This window comes from Strix uralensis, chromosome 1, assembly GCF_047716275.1.
Source record: "Strix uralensis isolate ZFMK-TIS-50842 chromosome 1, bStrUra1, whole genome shotgun sequence".
NCBI classification, from domain to species: Eukaryota; Metazoa; Chordata; class Aves; order Strigiformes; family Strigidae; genus Strix; species Strix uralensis.
Window position 1 is genome coordinate 96,498,075 of NC_133972.1, and position 20,183 is coordinate 96,518,257.

The 20,183-nt window shown below is 40.0% G+C and overlaps 2 protein-coding genes across 3 annotated transcripts in view; one reads left to right on the forward strand and one right to left on the reverse strand.

Annotated features, from left to right (window-relative positions):
* Positions 1 to 7,274, reverse strand: part of MTRR (5-methyltetrahydrofolate-homocysteine methyltransferase reductase) — a 35,730-nt gene extending 28,456 nt beyond the window's left edge. The window contains exons 1-3 of one of the 2 annotated variants that reach the window (XM_074874632.1): positions 7,136 to 7,274; positions 6,111 to 6,246; positions 2,654 to 2,835 (exon numbers count right to left, since the gene is read on the reverse strand). In XM_074874632.1, the coding sequence (XP_074730733.1) occupies positions 2,654 to 2,797 (144 nt within the window). In that variant the 5' untranslated portion in view covers positions 2,798 to 2,835; positions 6,111 to 6,246; positions 7,136 to 7,274. Of the gene's footprint in view, positions 1 to 2,653; positions 2,836 to 6,110; positions 6,247 to 6,722; positions 6,837 to 7,135 lie in introns of those variants that run through there. The other variant, XM_074874642.1, reaches the window with a different exon arrangement.
* A 139-nt stretch (positions 7,275 to 7,413) lies between these two features.
* Positions 7,414 to 17,274, forward strand: FASTKD3 (FAST kinase domains 3). The gene is given in 7 exon segments (XM_074874672.1): positions 7,414 to 8,142; positions 8,144 to 9,501; positions 12,696 to 12,781; positions 13,370 to 13,532; positions 14,699 to 14,768; positions 16,084 to 16,198; positions 16,989 to 17,274. Coding segments are annotated over 7 exon segments (1,965 nt in total). The 5' UTR covers positions 7,414 to 8,068; the 3' UTR covers positions 17,088 to 17,274.
* Positions 17,275 to 20,183: the final 2,909 nt, after the last annotated feature.

Genomic DNA, 20,183 nt, shown 5'->3' on the forward strand with positions numbered 1-20,183 from the left:
ATTTACACTAAATTGTGTTCCATTAAAAAAAAAAAAAAGAAAAAATATACAAGCTCAGAAAGTAAAAAGTGGTGTATTAGAACAGAGGTGTGATTAGTTTACTAAATTCTTGATTGCTCCACTGCACATTCTCCTCTACAAACTTAAGGACCTTTTGGAAGCCAAACATTTGGCTAGAGGTCCTGCATTAATCTGTGTCAATTACTGGGAGGTCTGATATGTCACTAGACCAACAAGAACCTTACACAATTATAGTTTTTTTACTCTACTTTCCACTTCTTCCTACATCCTTAGTGTTACATCTTTGTCTCATTCTTTCCCTTTCCTTCAAAAGCACTCCTCAGTTGAGGCAGCAATACCACACAACAGCAGTGAGCAGCCTGCTCAGGCTGTGAATGACTGCTGAAGGAAGAGGATGGGATGAGACACCCAGATGTGTCTTACCCAGAATAATATGTATCATGGCAAATGTGCTTATTCAGATAACTCATCCAAGGCTGACTACATGCATTATGACTCAAGATGATCTCCATTTAGCCTCCTATTTTACTGTTCCTACCTTATTTCCACTTTATTTCAGTCTTTCATCAAGCATAGAAAGCAACCACAGTAACCAACTAAAGATTTATGACCTTTTCCCACCTATGAGAGCGTAGGTGAGAGATACTACTTGGAAACAGCCGGTGTTTCCAAGAACCGAGCAGTATCTGACAATTAATTTTTGTATGGCAACAGGATCATGTTATGCCTATTGACTCTGTAGCCACCTATTCCATCCATAGACCTTCACAGAAATCCCTTTAAGTGATGACGATGCCTGAAAAATACCCAACAGCCACATAAAGATGGGCCTTCTAACTGACAAATGTGAACAAAACAGAAACCACTTACTTCCTCGCCTAAAGCATAGACACACTCCCCTCTGAGCTGTGCATGTTGTGGAATAAACTCTCAGACATAACATGTCCAAAGGACTTCAGAAGAGGCCCCACCAAATTCAAGCAAGCTCTTGCTCCAGTACATTATGCCACCCTGCCTTCCCTTTCCCAGTTACACTTAAGCTTCTAGAAGTTCTCTTTATTTACAGTAAAGAGTAAGGAAAAGATTAAGTGATGAAATCTACAAAGCCGCAGAAATTACTTTTTTCCTCTATGCCCAATTCTCAGGTTCTCAATTCAGTGCATCTTTCTACCTCATCAATAGTAACTCGTAGCTCTGAGTCATCTTGCCAAACTTGACAAAATAGATTTATTCAAGTGGCAAGCCAATAACAGGACTAGAAATATCCTGCCTGCCACCTTCCTCAAACTAATCTCCAAACCTGTCAAATGTAGGAGAAATGAAATGGAAGAATATTGCCTGCTGGGTGCGTAAAAGTCTCTTCGTAACACTTTGCTACACTCAGTGTACATTCATTCAAAAGCAGATGTCCAGCTACCCAACATGTAGTGTATCCCCAAGAAAGCAACTTGCTCAAAGGGAACTAAATTATTTTTATAAACTTCTCACATTTTCAACTTCATGAAAAAACTTCTAGGTGTTATCTTCTGCTCATCTCATATGAAATACCAGGCTATCAAGTTTTGTTTGGTTGGGTTTTTTTAAATGTTTTTGTTTGAAGACAAACAGGTGAAAGTACTTTGTGAAGGAAATTACAGTCCATATTGCTTCTAGTTACAGACAGACACCAAGTTTTCAGCTCCTTACCTTTGGATAACAACAAATAATAAAAAGCCACTTCCTTGCTCCAGACAAGCTTTTTATTTCTTTCTAGAATATGACTTGAGTGTATCCAGTGGGATCTGGAGTGAGTGCATACGCTAAGTAACTCAGGAAGACCCCACAAAAGTTCAGTCGTGCTAGAGCCCACAGTTAACAGAACACAGGACTTCAATGCAACACAAAAACAACAACAAAAAAAAGCATAATTTCTAACAACAAGAGAGCTGACCAGTTGTCCTGGTTTAACCAGGATAGGGTTAAGTTTCCCCAGCAGTGGGGGGGAGCTCTAGCCGGGTTATTCAGATACCATGCAGACGTCACATCCTGGCAGGTCACATTTTTCCTGGCGGGAGCACTCGTGCACTCGTGGTTTTGTACATCGTGCTTCCCACTGCTGTATTTGGTAGCTATTTTGCTCTGTTCATTGCTATCACTATTACTGTTATTGTTATTGTTGTGGTTTGTTGTGTTGCTATTGCACTGTTGTATTAAACCTTTCCTTATTTCAGTCTTGGGGCTTTGTATTTTCACTCCCTTTGTGGGGGAGGGGTAGCGGCTGCGTGGTCTCAGACCCCAGCAGGGGCTAAACCACCACACCAGTAAATACAAATTGATTCACTACTGCATACATAAATAATTTTTAAGAAGTCACTGCACTCTTGTTAGAAGAAAGATCAAAGATATATTCATTTACTGTTCTAATAAGAAAAAATCACAAGAAAGATGTACCTTTGGCAGGAGGCTATTAACCATCTGAGTACTGGTCCAAATTACTGATTCATAAGAAACAAAAATTTAAAAGTAGATGGTATATTTTAGGTGGGTGCATGTGCTCAGCCTTCACGACCATCAGCAGTCACAACTCAAGCACATGAAGAAAGATGTATCCCTTAAATACCTATTTTTTTCAAAATAGCATGGAGTATCTCACCTTGTCCATTTCACTTATGCAGTGCATATCAGCTTCAAGTCCATGGGCACCTGCTTGCTGCCATATTTCCTCAGCTATGGCTTTTGCCTGCCCCTTTTGTGTTGCATAGAGGAGCAAAAACCTCCTTTTTAAATCACAGCACATTTCCCAAAGCAGAAAACTTTTTTTTTTTTTTAAAAACACTGCAGGGGAAAAAAGAAGGGAAAAAAAGTGAATTTACTGCATGCAGAACAGCAAGATTTTGCTTTGCTTATTACATTAAAAAGAGATACTTTAAAGGATAGTAGTACTGGTGTTTAACTTGGAAACAAGGCATCTACTCTGAAGAGAAGCCATTTCTCAACCCAGCTTTGTAGGCCAGGTTGCAAAGGACTTGTGGTATTGGTCATATGTGCTGTACTGCCTTGATGTTGCAGTAATATTGAATATCCCCGGTATTAAGAATCTAGTTTGTAAACAATACAATAGAGAAACTAGTTTCAGGAAAGTATATACTATTTTTATTACATAAGTTATATTTTCTACTTCAAGTCAGTGACTGTTTTGGCTAATTTTCTGAAGTGTATTTGAAAACAAAACAAAACAAAACATAGATCTGGTGAAGTCAAACTACAATGCCTGAGAAAAAATATCTGTTTCTTCTTTTCTGAAATCGGTACTTTATCAGTACTGAATGCCTTTACGCTTTACTGTCCACTATGTCTATGTTTTAGAACACAAACACTGTTTTTTATTTCATATTTCAAAAAGGAGCTTCTTACATAAGTGCATCTACAGAATTGACTGTTTAGGTTTTTTTCTCCTAAAAATAAGAAACCACCTTAAAGAAATCTGCTGTAGTATAAAATGCCACTTCCTCACAAAGTCTTGCAAGCAGCAAGATGAATGAGATGCATATCCTTATCAATTCACCTGTCCCATCGAAGTTTGAATGTGAGAAGTTTTCTTTCAAGATTTTGACACAGACAGAACACAACAGATGTAAGGACAACTTCAAGAAGCAGTGAATAAGAGAGACAAGCAGAATGTCTCTCATGTGTGTATTACAAACTAATCTTCTGTCCATATTTTGTCACTGCTAGGGAGCTGCAGTAGAACTCAAATACCTAGAATTAGAACTGAGTAATTTTCAGTGCCCAACTCAAGATTTTTTTCACATGCCTGGGCCCAGTTTGCTGTACTTCACCTGTTGCTCCCACGGATTCAACTACGGAAAGCATTCAGCGTCCTAGCCACACACACTGATTTATGGAAACCTGTGACTAAGTAATTTGAGGCGCATCTTTTTCCTGTTTCTCTCAAAGGAAAACGAACATATCTCAACTGCATAAGAATACTGCACTCTACTGATTTGACATGATATTTCTCCCCACAGTACTGCGGAAGATTTCTCCTATTAGAATTCTTTTTCTTAAAGCATACTTGCCAATCAAAAGTGGTAAAACTAAGCTATAGCCTCTTAAGAGTACAATGCCTGTACCATACATGAATTCCATGAAAAATGTAATTACTAGTAAATTTTAAGGCCTTCATTGTATTTTGTTCTATTACATTTTCCATTATAGTTTTCACTTTAAATCAATTACATATTACCTAAAAATACTAATAATTACCTTAACAGTTGCTTTAAATAAATTCATTTAAATAACTGGCTTCATGTGCATGTGCACAGAAGAAGATGCATACGCCAAAACAATGCACAAAATTATTTTTCACCCTCCTTTTCCAAAAGAAATAAAAATAAATTTGGTGACACACAAATTATGACGATTCCTATGAAATAGTTTAAATACAGTTTAAATACCCTCAGATGCCTGTAGCTGTACAGAGTTATCCTAGTCATATGCTATGTTTTCACCCTAATTGTTTGTTGTCAGCAGGTGGCAATGCCTGACTATAAATGGAGAAAAACAATAAAGATGAAGTGGAGTTTCATTACTACATTCTTTTTCATACCTCACAAAGGGAGGAAGATAATCAGTTTTCCACTGGGACCATACCATAGCACAGATGCCTTCTATACACAAATAGCTGAGGGGTAAGCTGCCAACATTATAGCCAGAGGATTACCAACAGACTTCAAACAAGAGTCAGCTTGGGAAGGTGCTCTGAGAAGCATGATAATTTGCAATAGCAGGCAGAGAGGGCAACAGAAAGAACAGCAGTCACAATGGGGTTTGACATGGCCAGATGTTGCCCTAACAGCACCATGACCTCTGTCTAGGCCAGGCAGAGCAGCCTCCCCATAAGACACTGTGAAGTGCTTCTACTCCAGCTAGTACAGTAACAATAAAGGGTGCAAAAAGTAGCTACCCACATCTTGGGTGCATGTATGTGAACTTACGGGGAGCTTTCTCACTGGTGTGTCACCTAGTAGATCGCATAGAGACATGAGTTCGAGCACCAACATCTCTCACAGAAGGCCAGAAGAGGGGATTGTGCTTGAGATGCCTACCTCCTGAGAGGGGACTGTGCATGTATGTGACAGCGCAAATGTGTGCTCCTGAGAAGGGGGGAGGCCACAATTAGACAACTCCTTGGAATTAGATACTGAAGGTATTATTAACAGGTGGCCAAAAAGGTCAATGGCATCCTGGCCTGTATCAGAAATAGAGTGGCCAGCAGGGACAGGGAAGTGATCTTACCCCTGTACTCGGCACTGGGGAGGCCGCATCTCGATTACTGTGTTCAGTTTTGGGCCCCTCACTACAAAAAGGACATTGAATTACTCGAGCGTGTCCAGAGAAGGGCAACGAAGCTGGTGAAGGGTCTGGAGCACATGTCGTATGAGGAGCGGCTGAGGGAACTGGGGTTGTTTAGTTTGGAGAAGAGGAGGCTGAGGGGAGACCTCATCGCCCTCTACAACTACCTGAAAGGAGGTTGCAGAGAACTGGGGATGAGTCTCTTTAACCAAGTAACAAGCGATAGGACAAGAGGGAATGGCCTCAAATTGCACCAGGGAAGGTTTAGACTAGATATTAGGAAGCATTTCTTTACAGAACGGGTTGTTAGGCGTTGGAATGGGCTGCCCAGGGAGGTGGTGGAGTCCCCATCCCTGGAGGTGTTTAAGAGTAGAGCTGACATAGCGCTGAGGGATATGGTGTAGTTGGGAACTGTCAGTGTTAGGTCAATGGTTGGACTAGATGATCTTCAAGGTCTTTTCCAACCTAGATGATTCTGTGATTCTGTAAGTGCCTAGTATCATATCTGTTGCATTGTTGCTATTGATCTTGAATATATAGTTCAATTAACTGACTAAACAGTAGTTAAATTAACTGCCTGACAGTTAATTATATCATTCATGGATCAATAAACTCCTTTGATCCTGATTCGATCTAAATTATTCAAGTTGAGGAGTTTCTTCCTGTGAGAGCATCTTCGCTGTCATCAACCAGAGGAGCTTCATGCACAAACTGATCAAGTGATGCCTGCTAAAAGGAAAATCAGTCACACCTACCTGCAGATGAACACAATCACAAAGCACGAACAGACTTGGACTCAGATGAACATACTGCCCACATTGCTCTTGCTTTGCGGTGCTATACAGTCCTCAAAGATGATATGCCACTTTCACTTATATAATACGAGTTCAACTGAAATAAAGAGGGGAAAAAATGATAATTCTTGACTAACAAGCTTTCTAGAGAATCCCTCTAACTTTAATAGTATTACCACACTAGCAGCCTTTAACGTTGATGTGTTGGTAGTGGCACGTCAAAAACCAAAACAATGCTTAAGCTTGGACAACAACGCAGGATTTGCTGGCTCAAAGCAGGGCTTAACATGAAACTAAGGATGAAATTACAAATTATAGCACATCTGAACCAGTACTCAGAAAACTAACAGTCCACAAAAGATTAACAGGGAGTCCATCTATTCCATAATTCAACACACCGTAGGAGCAAACAAGCACACAATTTCACTGAACCTGATGTGCTGGCCCCAGCAATTACACAGCTGTACTAAGGCCAGACTACCTACTTCATGAACTTGGTCTGTCAAAAATGTCAAACTGCATGGCCATGGACAGGATAAAAACTCAAGAAACGCCTGCAGTAGCTTTACATACTTCTGCGTGGCTTTAAACTGGGTTGTGGGACTGTGCCTTCAGAACCATGAAGCCATTTCCATGTCATTTTTTCAAGTTAGTGCCTTGCTCAGAATCACTTTCACTCCATGACCAAGACAAATATAAAAACCGTTAAAATTTCAACGAAACCTGCATGTGAAACCCTCCAGAGCCCAGGGCTGACCCTTCGCCCAGAAAAACTTGGTTGGACCAACCGCTGGGAAGGGGGAGAGCTGTCCCTGAAGAAGGACGGTGATTTCAGGGACCAAAAGCCAGGTCCACACCGCAAGCCTGAACGCCGCTGCAGCAACAGAGGCCTCCCGGAGGGCCGCCAGGCCGGGCCAGGCCGTGCGCCTCGCCTCGCCTCCCGCCCGGCGCCGCAGCTCTCCCCCGAGCGCGCACCCGACGCCCACCTGTGGGGAACGAGGCCGCTCGCGATGAAGGACGCGCTTGTGACCCACACGTACACAGGCACAAATTCGGCTCCGCAGGCAAAACCTCCGGCAGCAGCGAGGGGAGGAGGCGGCCACGCCGGGGCGGGGCGGGGCGAGCCGCGCCCCGCGGGAAAAGGCAGTGGCGGCGGCGGCGGCGCCCGGAAGTGGCTAGCGGGAGGACGCCGGAAGCTCCCAGCAGCCCCCGCGCTGCCCGTCATGGCGGCGGAGGTGAGGCTCCCCGCGCCGCCTCAGCTCGGCCTCGGGCCCCGCCGGGTGCCCTCAGCGGTGGAGGGAGGAAGAGGATGGAGGGGGAAGCGGCGCCCCGGCCCCGGGCAGGCAGCAGTAGGCGCTGGGGCGGGAGGGATGCGCCTTCGGGCCCTGCCCGTCCCCCGCCGCTCTCTCTGGAGGGAGGTGTCGGGCCCGTGAGGCGGAGCGGTGGCGGCGGAGAGGTCCCGCTGGGGCCGCCTCGCCCGAGTCAGGCTCGCCCATCGGTCGCCGCGCGAGTGCGGGACCCCCTCCGGCCGCGGTGGCGGGGGTGTGATCCGCTGCTGCCCAGCGCCCCAGCCCGCCGGGGTGGAGGGAAACGCGCCGCTGTGGAGTGCCTGACTGGGGAGGGGGGGGTGGCTGCCTGTCAGTGTGCCCTTCTCTGTGTGTCCCCCACAGTGTTCTCCTGGGGACGCGGGACACAGGTGCGTTGCCACCCACCACACATGTCTTGCCAGTCCCGGCAGTTTCTTCTCTTTGCTCTTTGTTATGCTGGTGGTCGTGGGAGAGGGATCATCCCAGTCCTGTCCAGCCACTATAAGTTTTTTTTTGGCTGCGTTTTAATGAGACTTACACAGTTTTCCAAGCTATACATTTATATGTATTTTTATTCCTCTAGGTATGTTTTGAGAACCCGCTTGATCCAATATGGCTTTGATTAGCCAAAAAAGTTTCCAGTTTTATTCATCCAGTACACCAGCAAGGAGGTCCATTTTGATGACTAAGCAAAAGGTTGAGCTTTATCAGTGGGAGGCGAAAGCCCCAAAACTGTAGCTCTGTAGCTACGAGGATGCTATGTTTCAGAGATAAATCTCAGTATGTGTTTTGTAGAAAAAAACACGTACAACTGTGGATGCAGTCTCTTTCAGTTAATGAAACTGTGTATCTTTGTGGAGATACTGAGAGCAGTACTAAATCTAATAACATGTGGATAGATGAAGAACTATTTTTCAAGAAGTTGAACAGCCTTTGTACATCGAAAGAGATTTTTGACTTTCTTAGCTCTCTGGAAGTCATGTCTGATACTATGGCATCAGGAGCCCTACAGAGGATTTCTGAAGTTGAGGAGGATGACAATGGTCTGAAAAACCCTGAAGAAGTGTTAGAGAATGAAGTTTTCAGGGCATTATGCTTCCAGTTTGAATTTGAATCCTCAAAACTGTCAAACACTGGGCTGCTGAATGCATTGCAAGCTTTGATAAAACTGCGTATAGATCCCCAGAGTACGCTGATGGCAAGCTTGCTTGCAGAGGGTGAGGAACGGCTTGGTAAAGGACAGCTGACTACTAAAAATCTGTGTGCTTTCGGAGAGAGCTTGCTTGAGTTGGAAGGCCCAAGTTGTGCGATGCTGGAACAAATTGTGAACCACATGCAAGCAAAAGACATTGCGAAGTGGAGTCCTAGGGAAATAGTGATGGTTTATAAGATGCTGCAGGTGACTGTCAGGGAAGGGGAAAATTACCAAGGCTTGCTGAACAGACTAAACAGTGTCACTTTAACCATAGTTTCCCAGCTAAGCCCAAAATTCACAAGCATAATACTGAATTCACTGGTTGTTCTTCAGCAGACTCGGGCAGTTCCCTTAGTCACAGCACTGTGTAAACATTCTGTGAAGCATACTCCATATTTCACTGATGATGAACTGGTAAATGTACTGGAAGCCTTCCTATACTTTGGACATCGTGAACAGATTTTTACAGAGGCACTGGAAACACGTGTTCCCAAGTCCATCTTCACTATGCATCCTCAAACAGTCAGCAAAGTCATGCACTACTGCTGCCAAAAGATGATCCTTTCTAAGCCCATCTTTGATGCAGCTGCAGAAGGTTTCATTTCTGATGCTGACAGATTTACCACTGATCAGATTGCTGGGTATATTATACCATTTGGGACTCTTAACTATTTGCCTCCAAGTGCTTCTTCCTTGTTTAGGAAGCTTGAAATGGTACTGCATACTCGCCTTAGTCACTTTCAGCCTCACACCTTGCTGAACCTGCTACACTCGTGTGTCCTTATTCAACGTTATCCAGTAAATTTTCTGCCAAAAATATTTAGTCCCTATTTTCTGCAACAGCTTCAAGGTAAGGAGCAGTGTTTCTCTTGTGATGGTCTGCATTTCTTTCTATTACGTGACGTGTCTCTTGTCAAGCACCCATTTCTTACCACTTTCATCTGTCAAATCAACAATGACCTGGTTAAGGTGACTGAGAATAGTGATCAGGAGGCCAAAGGCTGGTGCTTCCTTGTCACAGCTGCAGTTGTGTTTCAGTTTGTGTCATTTAGGGGAGTTTGAAAATTGCACTGTATAATCTTAAACAGAGATTTGAATTCCTTTAAAATTTTATTTCAGTTAATCCTTCTGCTTTTCTAAAAGGTGCTGACGTTCTGGTTTTCCACGTTTGTCCTTTGTCTCATACAGGATTTAAATGCTAAGTTATTCTGTACAGGAAATGTGTTACTTTTAACTTCTGTGCCTATGCAGTGACGGATGTGAATACTCACAATGAAGTGAGACTGTGTTACTATGAGATGGGTAACACTAGAAAGGCTATTGAGACCAGTTAGTATAGAACTAACAAGACTGAGACCAAAAGTGGTAGATTTTTTAATGGCAATGATACTTGGAATGACATATGAGTAAAAACAGTTTAGTGATTCTGGGTTAATTTTTCTCTAAATTGCTGCATTGTAATGACGGCCACATGAGGGAGGTAGCATAAAGGTGGAACACTGGATAGTGAGTCCTGAGACTTGACTTCTATTTTGGGTGTAGCCCCCCATTTACTTTGTGGCTTTGGGCAAGTCACTTCACTTTTCTATGTCTCTTTCTTCCCCAGCAATTGTTTGCTTTGCTTACTTGGATCTAATACTCCTTAGGGTCAGGACTGGCTCTTAGGCATTTTACTCAGGGGCTAGCCCAAAGGAGGACATTTAAAAAAACAATAGAAATACTAGTAGTTCTGATTGTGAAGCTAAAATAATTACCTTCTGCTTGTGCACTGCTGGGTAGATTTAAGATTTTGCTGCTGGTCTTTTTAAGGTTAAGTCCTCTGTGACTTTGCATAATCCTTATTTGTGGATATTTTCCTAAGCATCAAAACCACTCTCTTCCCGAGGCTCTAAGGGCAAGGTACATGATCACAGTTGTCAGAAAACCACCTTTTCGTAGCTTTTAAAATTACTACCAAATTATAATATGCAAGAAAAGTTACAGTAACTGCTCCACAGCTTACTTGCAATTATGTTACTAGCAAGCTCACCTATTGCTACGGAAAGAATTCATTGTTGCATTTAAAAAAATAGTCTAAAAATCCCTGTAAACTTTGGTCAAGATTAGTACAAATTCTAGAGAGAAGTGAGGTGAAGTGTATCGTTGGGACAAAAAGAATTTAAATTACTGTTATTGATAAGAACATGTTACAATTAAATACACAGAGTTTGTAAATCTCAGGCAGTACAAAATGTGTTTTTCAAATACTATTTTGCCTTATGATTCAAGTAAGGTTCATTGCATGTAAGTGATTCTAGCGCTTTATTTCTTACCTTCTGCCAACCTGAATCATGTCCATCTTTTCAGGTGGGGGTAAGGTAGAACCAGGTCTGGACTTCTGCTGTCATCTCTACTCTTCCGTCCTTTCAGGATAATGATTATTGTGTTATATTCTTGCTTCCAGCTTGGTTGTATTTCTCTTTCATATTGTATTACAATCAGCTTGTGAAAGCTGAAAAGGGTAAATGGATAAAGCTGAAAAAATTAATTTGCAGTGCATAATGGTTGGCTTAATTAAAACTGAAGTGAGATCTGAACCAGTAAAACATAACAGCATCATAAATGTGAGCAGTTAAGGATAGACTGGTATGGGTTTTTTTAATTATCTAGGTAAAAATGTAAAATTCTAAGGCTCACATATGTTTAAACAAAACATAAAGACTGGTGCTTCGTTCTGGTTTTCAAATTACATTTAATCTAAAATCTGATATGGTTATGTGATGCTTCCTTCTGCTGCAATACTCTCTGACAACGACAGTCGTCTGGTGGAGGCTTCCTGTGCCTGTCCTTGTTCCATGCCCTGAGCTCCTTTCCTTTCTGCCTCTGAGCAAGCATTATAGTCCCATCCTTGGCCCTATGTCTTACCATACTGAGGAAAACGTTATGAAATTTAAAAATCTACCTCATGGTTTATTCTGTCTTGCTTAGGAGATCACAGAGTCTGCTCACCCGCTGCTTCTAAGACTGTCTTGTCTGCAAGGGCTGCCTTCGCTTAAATTTTTTTTTCTCCAGTCTAGTAAGCTTCTAGGACATCCCCCATGTGATAGCCTGTCCTTGGCTCTATTGCATAATCCTACGCTCTTGGAGACAAACCTATTATGAACAACACAGTTGTGAGCTATAGATTTCAAGTAATTCTGTGTTAGATACTAAAGCATATTTAGCGGCATTATAGGAATATGTAAGCTATACCAGAAAGATAAGTGACTTCTCAAGATCCCAGCTAAGATTGCTCTGTTAATAAAACTCTATATAATGTCAAGTTTTCAAAGTGATCAGAAACTTTGGTTACTTGATGTTTAGCTGTTCAATGTGAAATACCTTAAGGGATTGATTTTTAGAAAGCAGACGTGTCTCATGTCCCAAAAAACAGAATGTCTTTTAAAGTTCTCAAGATGATACTTAGAAAATGAGAAACCTCACAGTACCAATTACTTTGAATATGTCCTTCTAAATCAATGAAGGTATTCCACTAGAGTGGTCAAAGTTCAGAACAGGAACTTGAGAAGATGACCTGCATGATTAGCATCTTACACTACATCAGGTTTTTACCATTCTGTATAATACTTGCATGTAACATGAAAGATGCTTCAAGTATACACTTGTAGACAAATCTTCGGAAATTCTTCAGTATTATCCACTACTTCCAGATAAAAAAAAACCACCCAACTGAGTAAAACAGTGAGATCCTGGGATTATAATTTAGGGAGAAGGGGCTGTAGGAAGAATGAAATGATCTCTCAGATCATCTTTTTCTTTTTTGTGAAAGAATATGACAGTCTTAAATAAGATCTTGTTGTGGGTTTTTTTGTGTAATTTCTGTAAATAATTTCTTCATTTTTCTAACTACATCATTTCACAACTGATCTTTCTGTTCATTCAAACAATTATCAAGTGGCTTCTCTGCATGTTAAACTGAATAGCTTTTCCTAACTTTTGCATGATGGTTTGCATAAAGATACTTTGTTGAAGGTACACCTGAAAGCCTGAATATTGTTGTTTCAGCTCAGCCACCTGGTTTGGACAGAATTGCTACCTCCCAGCTAACCCAGCTTTTTCTGACTGTTACTCTGGAGTGTCCATTTTATGAGGTATGGTATATATGAAACCAGAACTGATGTTAGAAGAGGAGATATGGTCATTAGAGCCCTGTTGATAATTAGTTGAGGAGTGTCTTCCTCATAAAAACATTGGAATTGGATGAAACAGCTTTTTTTTTCACTGATGAAAATGTGAAGCATTTCTACATGTTTGATGGACTTGATATATTTCTGTGTTTGACAGAATTGACTAGCTCTAAGTTAAAGTGCTTTTTATGTATTTCTGAGTACTTTTCCAACAAATACTCCTTTTTTAGGTTTGGCTTGTGAAGTCTTAGAGCACAAAAGAAATCAGGCACTTTGATGTTGGCCTGACTGCAGAGAAATGGAAACAGTTGTGCATTTCTCATGAGCAATATGTTCAGCATGATAGCATAGAAGCTTGCTGAAGATGTTCTGGTGGTTGCTTTGGGGTATTTTTTTTATAAATTTCAGCAAAGCATACCTCAGACTGTAGGTCTCTCCATAGACATGGCTTTGAAATGCACAGAATACATTTTGCTACATTAATAGGAGGTAACTACAAAAATGTTATCTCCCTTTTTCTTCTGTTTGATTTGGTTTTCTGTCATTATGTAGGGTCCCAAACTCCTTCCAAAGTACCAAGTAAAGGCCTTTTTCATGCCTCACAGTTCTCTGGATGTTCACCTCCTCAAGAGGGTGAAGGCTGGATTACTTTATTTACTGAAAAAAAGAACATATTTTGCATCAGAGGTATCAACACCGTATTTCTATATGGTTGGTAAGTAACATTTCTTTAGATTAATAATAAAATAGTCAAAACTTTAGGCTCGATTATTTTCCTGAAATAAAAATGATTGATTTTATTCCCTTTCTGGGCATTCTAAATTGTGCAAATACAGAAAAACTAAACTGGAATGCAAAACTCTATAAAAGGTCTGAAATGAGGTAACATCATGGGAACTTTAAGTAAATGCATTTTTAAAGTCAGAAAGAAGAACAGAGAGACAAAAGAACTGCAATGTTTCTTGGAATTTACACGGCCAGTCTGCACTGAAAATAGCTGCTAACTCTGGTATTCTGTATTTTTATGATCAGCTCCTCTTTTACTTATCCTGTAACCAATTTGTATGATGTAAAAAAAAAATGAGGCAATGCCACTTGCCTGATCTCTGGTTTGGTGGTGAGTAGGGAAAGGGAGAGCTATAGAAGGTTGTGGTTGTCAGCCCTCTGCCCTGCTTAGCTGGGCTCCTCTCCCCTTAGCAAGAACTATTGACTACATATAGTCAGTGGGGGTTTGTGGACTAAAAGAGAGGAGTGATCAAAACAGAGTGTTTCATGCACCAGGAAAGGAAACAGAGAAGATAATGATGAGGAAAGATGTGTGCCCAGGAGGGGTGGATGATAAATAATGGTTTGAGGGAAGGGCCATTGGAGGGATTTAAAAAAAAAAAATGGAGAGGGACGATTCCAGAATTATTCTGCATTTCAGCATCCATGTGGGGTTGAAGTTGGCAGGGTTTAGGTCCAAAACTCTGCTTGCAAATTGACGTAATCTATAAAATTAGGGAATTAGAAAAAATAAAGGGCGGGGGGGAGAGAGAGAGAGAGTGAGAGTGTGAGTGTGTCTCTCCCCAAAGCTGTCAAAATTCCAGAGGCCCTAGGCAGCCTGCTAAAGTGCCATTTCACGACATTATGGTTTTTAGTGCACTTGGAACACTACTTTGCTGTCAGCATTTTGAAAGGCTGAAGTGTTACTTATTATCACTCATTTGTGTTAAATAGTCGACACATGTCTTTTGCAAGCCTCTGTGATTCAGAAAAAAGTATTGCGATAGTATTTTAGTTATTTTATAAAACAATGAACTGTAAGGGGATGAGAATTACAGTAAAGAGTTTGTTATATTAAATGAGTTTTAATGTCACTTCTCTTTTCATTTATATTAGATATTGAGATTAAATTAGATGAAGAAGGTTTTGTATTGCCTGCTGCCCAGTGTGAAGAGGTATACAGACGGTAAGAGAATAAGAGAAAACACTGGTAAAATGTTGTTTAACATTGACAAAGAGCATTCAGGGTGAAACTCTGGCAAAATTTGAGCTTGGAGTTTTCCATTGACCTCAACAAAGTTCAGGTTTCACATTGAAACCACTGGCAAAAGGACAATGCTGGCAAAATTAACATTCTGTACTTTTTCCTCATTGTTTTGCCTCCTGACTATACAGTGTCAGATTCTCTTTACTGAGTGACAGTCAGGATCAAAGTGATCCTGATTTGGCTTATAGTAGTGTATTTTGATCTTCTGTAATTCATTTTCAAATAAAAACCAAGTTAATTCTAATTGAGCATGTCTGTGTAGATTTAACACAGTTTAAGACAGTTTGAGTTCACAAATTTACTTCTGTAAGGAATCCTGTGTAATGATGATATTTGCTACAGATGCTGTTTTTATTGAAAAATGCATAGATGTTTAAAAAGTATGCTAAACAAGGATTATTTTGAGAAACCTTGGATACAAAGTTACGTAACCTGCCTGTGTGGTATTTGCAACTGCACTTCTGTGGATAAAGCAAAAGTCTTTGAAAAGGTTATATTTTTTCAAGCTTAACCTTCACAAGACTCACACACTAATATAGGTTCTTTCAAAAATCCCATGCTTAAATGTTTAAGAATGGGCTTTGATCTTTTTTTTTTTTTAAATTACAGCTTTCATGTGTAAATAAGGTCACACTATATTTAACATACTGAAAATTTAAGCAACTTTTTTACAGTGGATATACAGTGGATATAATTTTGGTTTAAGTTGATGTGATTTTTATCACCAAGGAGAAAAAATATAGTTATAATCCATGATGCCGCCAACCCTATGTACAGGTTTAACTTAAAACAGATTTAGCTTAAACTTACCTGTTAAACCTGTCAGAGTTAAAGTTATGCTAATGAATAAATTAGCTGCTGAAATGTTTTCAAGGTGAGACAAGTATTTTGTATGGTTTTCCTTCTAGAAGAATTCAAAATAGCTTACCAATAGTAGCATTAAAAATATCAAACTCTTATTAACTTGCATGGTAGTTTTTGTTCAGAGCATATAAATAAGCTTTTCCAATCAGTTTTACTAAGCTTCAGGCTTTCCCTTTCCCACCCTTACATTGATTGATTTAAATTGTCCTGAACCAGGTAATTCCCATCCCACAACATCTAATTCTTGGAGGTATTAGGGAGTAAGAGTGGAGGTATTGTCCCATGCTTCTTAGGAATTGCAATAGTTGTGGTGATTAAAATAACTGATTTTTTTTTTTTTTTTTGATACTACACTTGTGCTTGATTTTAGAATTGCCCTCTGTGTTGATGGTCAAAATAGATTTTGCATTAATAGCCACAATCTGTTGGGAGAAGAAGCTATTAAACAGAGACATCTTCAGTTACTTGGTTATGAAGTTGTGCAGGTAAAGTTCAGAGACAGTGGTTTGCTTTTGCTCTGGCTAACAAAACAAGTGAAAAATGATTATTTTATAATGCTTAAAACTGTAGCTGCAATTACTTCCCAAGGCAGATGTAATCTTGCCCTTTCTATATTGTGTTCTCTCTGCCCTAGCTTTTGCATGTTTGAGGGTGTTACAGAAATTCCTTTTTTCTTCCTTGGATCAATTAGTGTATTCTGCCTGTGTTTTCTGCCAAATAGTGGCTGCTTGAAAGAGTACTTCTCTGCAGTGATTAAGGTTCAAATCTTGACTTAAAGGAAAGTGTTCTGTAAGAGTTCAGTAGAATTGGGATTTTTAATTAAATACTTTTTGGAAAAGGTCTGAATTTGGAGTTTACAAAAAAGGAGTTAAAAAATGAGCTGGTTTGTATTGTAAGTATTTTCACAAGAATACATCCTTTGAAAGAGTACAACCTGTTGAATTAAAAGGGATATTTTTATCTTTAAACATACTTTGGACCAAAACAGTTACTTGTAGATTTTTTGAGATTTTCTTTTCCATTTGTAATCACTTATCACATAAGCCTAACTCTGTTATACTTAACCTAGTTTAAACTGTAATGGATGTCACTCTTTGTTTTACAATAATCTCTATTCAGGTGATTTACAAATCAATAATACATTTAGGATTAAATGTTTAATTTTAAACCAGACAAATATTTGATATGTAATTTTACATCTGCTTAATGAATATCAGTCTTACCCAGTTGTTTATTAGAAGGTATTTCCAGCAATCATTTTTGTTTTGTTTCCAGATTCCATTTTTTGAGATAGAGAGTCTACAAAATTGCAGAAAAATGGCAGAATATCTACACAAAAAAATCTTTCCTCATACATATGGACTCAGCTGCTGACACTGGAGAAAAATACTAAATCATAGTTGACCTTCTGTACTGTAATGTGTAAATATTGTGCATGGAAGAACAATTCTGTTTTCTAAATAACTCCACCGAAGATAATCCGAGCTTCTGAATGTGAGACCTTCCAATATTTGGAACAATTGATATGTAAAGAGTAATAAAGAACAACATATTTTCTTAAGTCTTGTGTCAATATTTATTTTAAGTTAACAGATTTAAGTGTCAGACAGTCAGTGCTGCATTTCTTTTATATTTTCACTGGTTCTAACAAACAACTGCAAATGGACAGATGTGAGTATTCAAGGATACTGGCTGGTCTGAATGTACAGAATGTGCTGTGCTACCTACCAATCAGGGCTTTTCTTGACAGTATAAAAAGAAATTGTGCAGTTCACTCATAGCTGTTTGTGTGGTTTCCCAAATGTTTCGTAAAACTAAAATTTGCAGTAGTTGCACAACCAGTATTGGCTTATTGCTCATACTTTAGAGACAGAGAGTGCTGTTCACTAAATAGCAATGCCTTACAGAAAATGAGAGTGTTTTTATTAAAAAGATTCGCTTTACTTTTTAAAAGAACAGCTGCCACAGGGTCGTGGACTTGCACAGCTGTCTCTTTGGGGGCCACCCAATGTTCCGGGTATGTACTATTTGTAGTTTTGTCTTTGGTGGCAGTTTTAGCTAAACTGTCTAAACGGGGTCATGTATGCGCTCCAGAGCTCCTTCAGTTTACAGCCTGCCATTCATTTCGCTCTGACGCTCAGAAGAACTATGTCCTATGCAGTCCTTTTTTGTGTACGAGTATAAATTCTGGCAGAAGGGTGGAACTGAGAACTGAAACTAGTAACCACTTCAGCTGGAACGAGTGTGCCCTAACTTGGGTCAGTGTGTTGCTTTACAGACGGATGAAGGGAAGATAACACGGCCTTAGTTCCGATCACATAATGTATACTTGATGAACTGCCATGAAAAACACATTTTCAAGTTAGCTTGTGCATCCTGTGAATTATTATTTATGAGTAGCATAGTAGAATTCCCAGCATCAACCCGCTTTAACTGTTATGATTTGATACAAAAAAGGTGAAACTTTTACATCATTGAAGCTCTGTACATTTCACCAGTAGATGCAGAACGTGCCCATTTTTTCCTTCCAAGGCTACTGTCAAGAATTTGTGAGTTGCTCGTGTCTGTCAATTGTCCCAACAATCCCTGGAGATTTTTGGATGCAAAATCCAGATCCAAAATATGATTTACATTGTGTCATGCTGTGCATTCTGTTCATGTTAATTTGTTGTGTGTATAAAACCCTTACTCACTGCAGTACGTCAGCACTGACAGGTGAGGGAGCATCAAGAGGTAATGAGATTCTTTCCAACAGTGTAATAGGAAGCTTATAGCATATCCGTAACCTAACAGTTGTCATCCTAGCAAAGAGAGATTGAAGGAGAATGACTGAAATGTCTTTGCAGACATTTACATGGAACTTATCCCTGATACAGAAGAAATTGTCAAGGTATTCTTTTGACACTAATTGAGCATTGAAGGGAGAAGTCAACCACTCAGAACTGAATGAGAAACATGTAGTAGGAGGAACAACCTGTGAAAAGCCTTCAAAGGTGAGGAGGGATGACAAGGGACTGAAAGAGCAGGGGTGACATAAGCAAAGAAATGAGACAGGAAAACGCATACTGGTGTTTTGATGACATGACTTTCTCCACGGGGGAGATGCCCGTTTCTCACACAGGCCAGAAGGTGGTGGTGTTCTCAAACAAATTTGATTTCCAGTAGTTTTTCAAACACAGATGGTTTGTAAATATAGTAAGACTACTTAAAAGAAGTAATTCGTACTGACTGTCCCAAACTAAAAATAACCTGCTTAGAATATGGCCATATTCCATCTCGTTCTTCACTGGCATACATTTGATACTGAGTTTTGAAAAAGCATTCTGGTATTGTTAGGAAACATTTCCTTCTCACTTTGTTCTTACTGTGATTCCTTTCATTTAATGCTGCTGCATTTGTTTAACGAACATTTATTGTTGAAAAGGAATGTAGCAGTTGCTGCCCTAGCTCACTGAATATAGAGGAACTTGCAGATCGTGAATAGTGAAAGTAACAAACACCTTTCATATTGGGCTCCTCTGTGTGCTCTGCTTCTCACATCATGCCAAACAAGTGCTATTGATTGCCTAATTTACAGATTAAGAAGTTCTTTGTTTTTATTATTTTTTACTAGGAAGACTCACTGTGTTCACAAATGATACAGGTTTCCTGTGTGTAAGTACATGACAGTATGCCAGTCAGTCAAAGCTGTGGACTTCCAGTCCTTGTTCTGGTACGATCAGTCTGGCAGTTGTTCCGTTCTGAACAAAACTGCCTCAGCTTTAAACAACAGCAGGTTCAATGGCTCTGGAGAACCAAACTGATGCATACCCTGCAGGAGATATTCCTTCTCCTGAAATTACCTTAAAGCTTTAGTATTGGATTCAGTGAGAATACAAGGCACTAAACATTTGAGCAGGTTTAGACATTTACTCTAAACATGCTTTTTGAACGAATACTGCTCAAATCCTGTGTTTTTTCCATGCTTTCTACCAAACTATTTAGTGCTTGTTCTGCTAGTATTACTTTTTTTTTTTTTTCTTTTTTTCGGCATTGGATACAGAAACAAAGATGATTTTTCTTGTGACTCTCTTGAACAGATCAATCCCTCAGACACCATTTGTATAGTGAAAGTCTATGAAATGGATGTCTGAAATCAGCTAAGCCCAGATTTTGTCTATTTAAATGCTAAGTAATCAGAAGTTCCCTTTTAACTTGACTTCCACGTGAAGTCTGCTGAAACTGCTAAGCACTTCTGGAAGTCAGATCATTTCTTCACTTGCCTATTTATGGGTAAGCCCATCCATTTTGGAAAATCTGTGTTGAATCCTGGTTTCAGCTGTTGTGCAGATAAAATGATGCCTCGTAATTCCGTAGCAACACTGTAAGGATTAAGAAATCAGTGACCAATGATACCTTGAGGAGCAAGATTGCTTAAATGTTAAGTCTGTGAAAAGTTATGTAGAAGCACTGCCTAAAATTGCAGAGAGA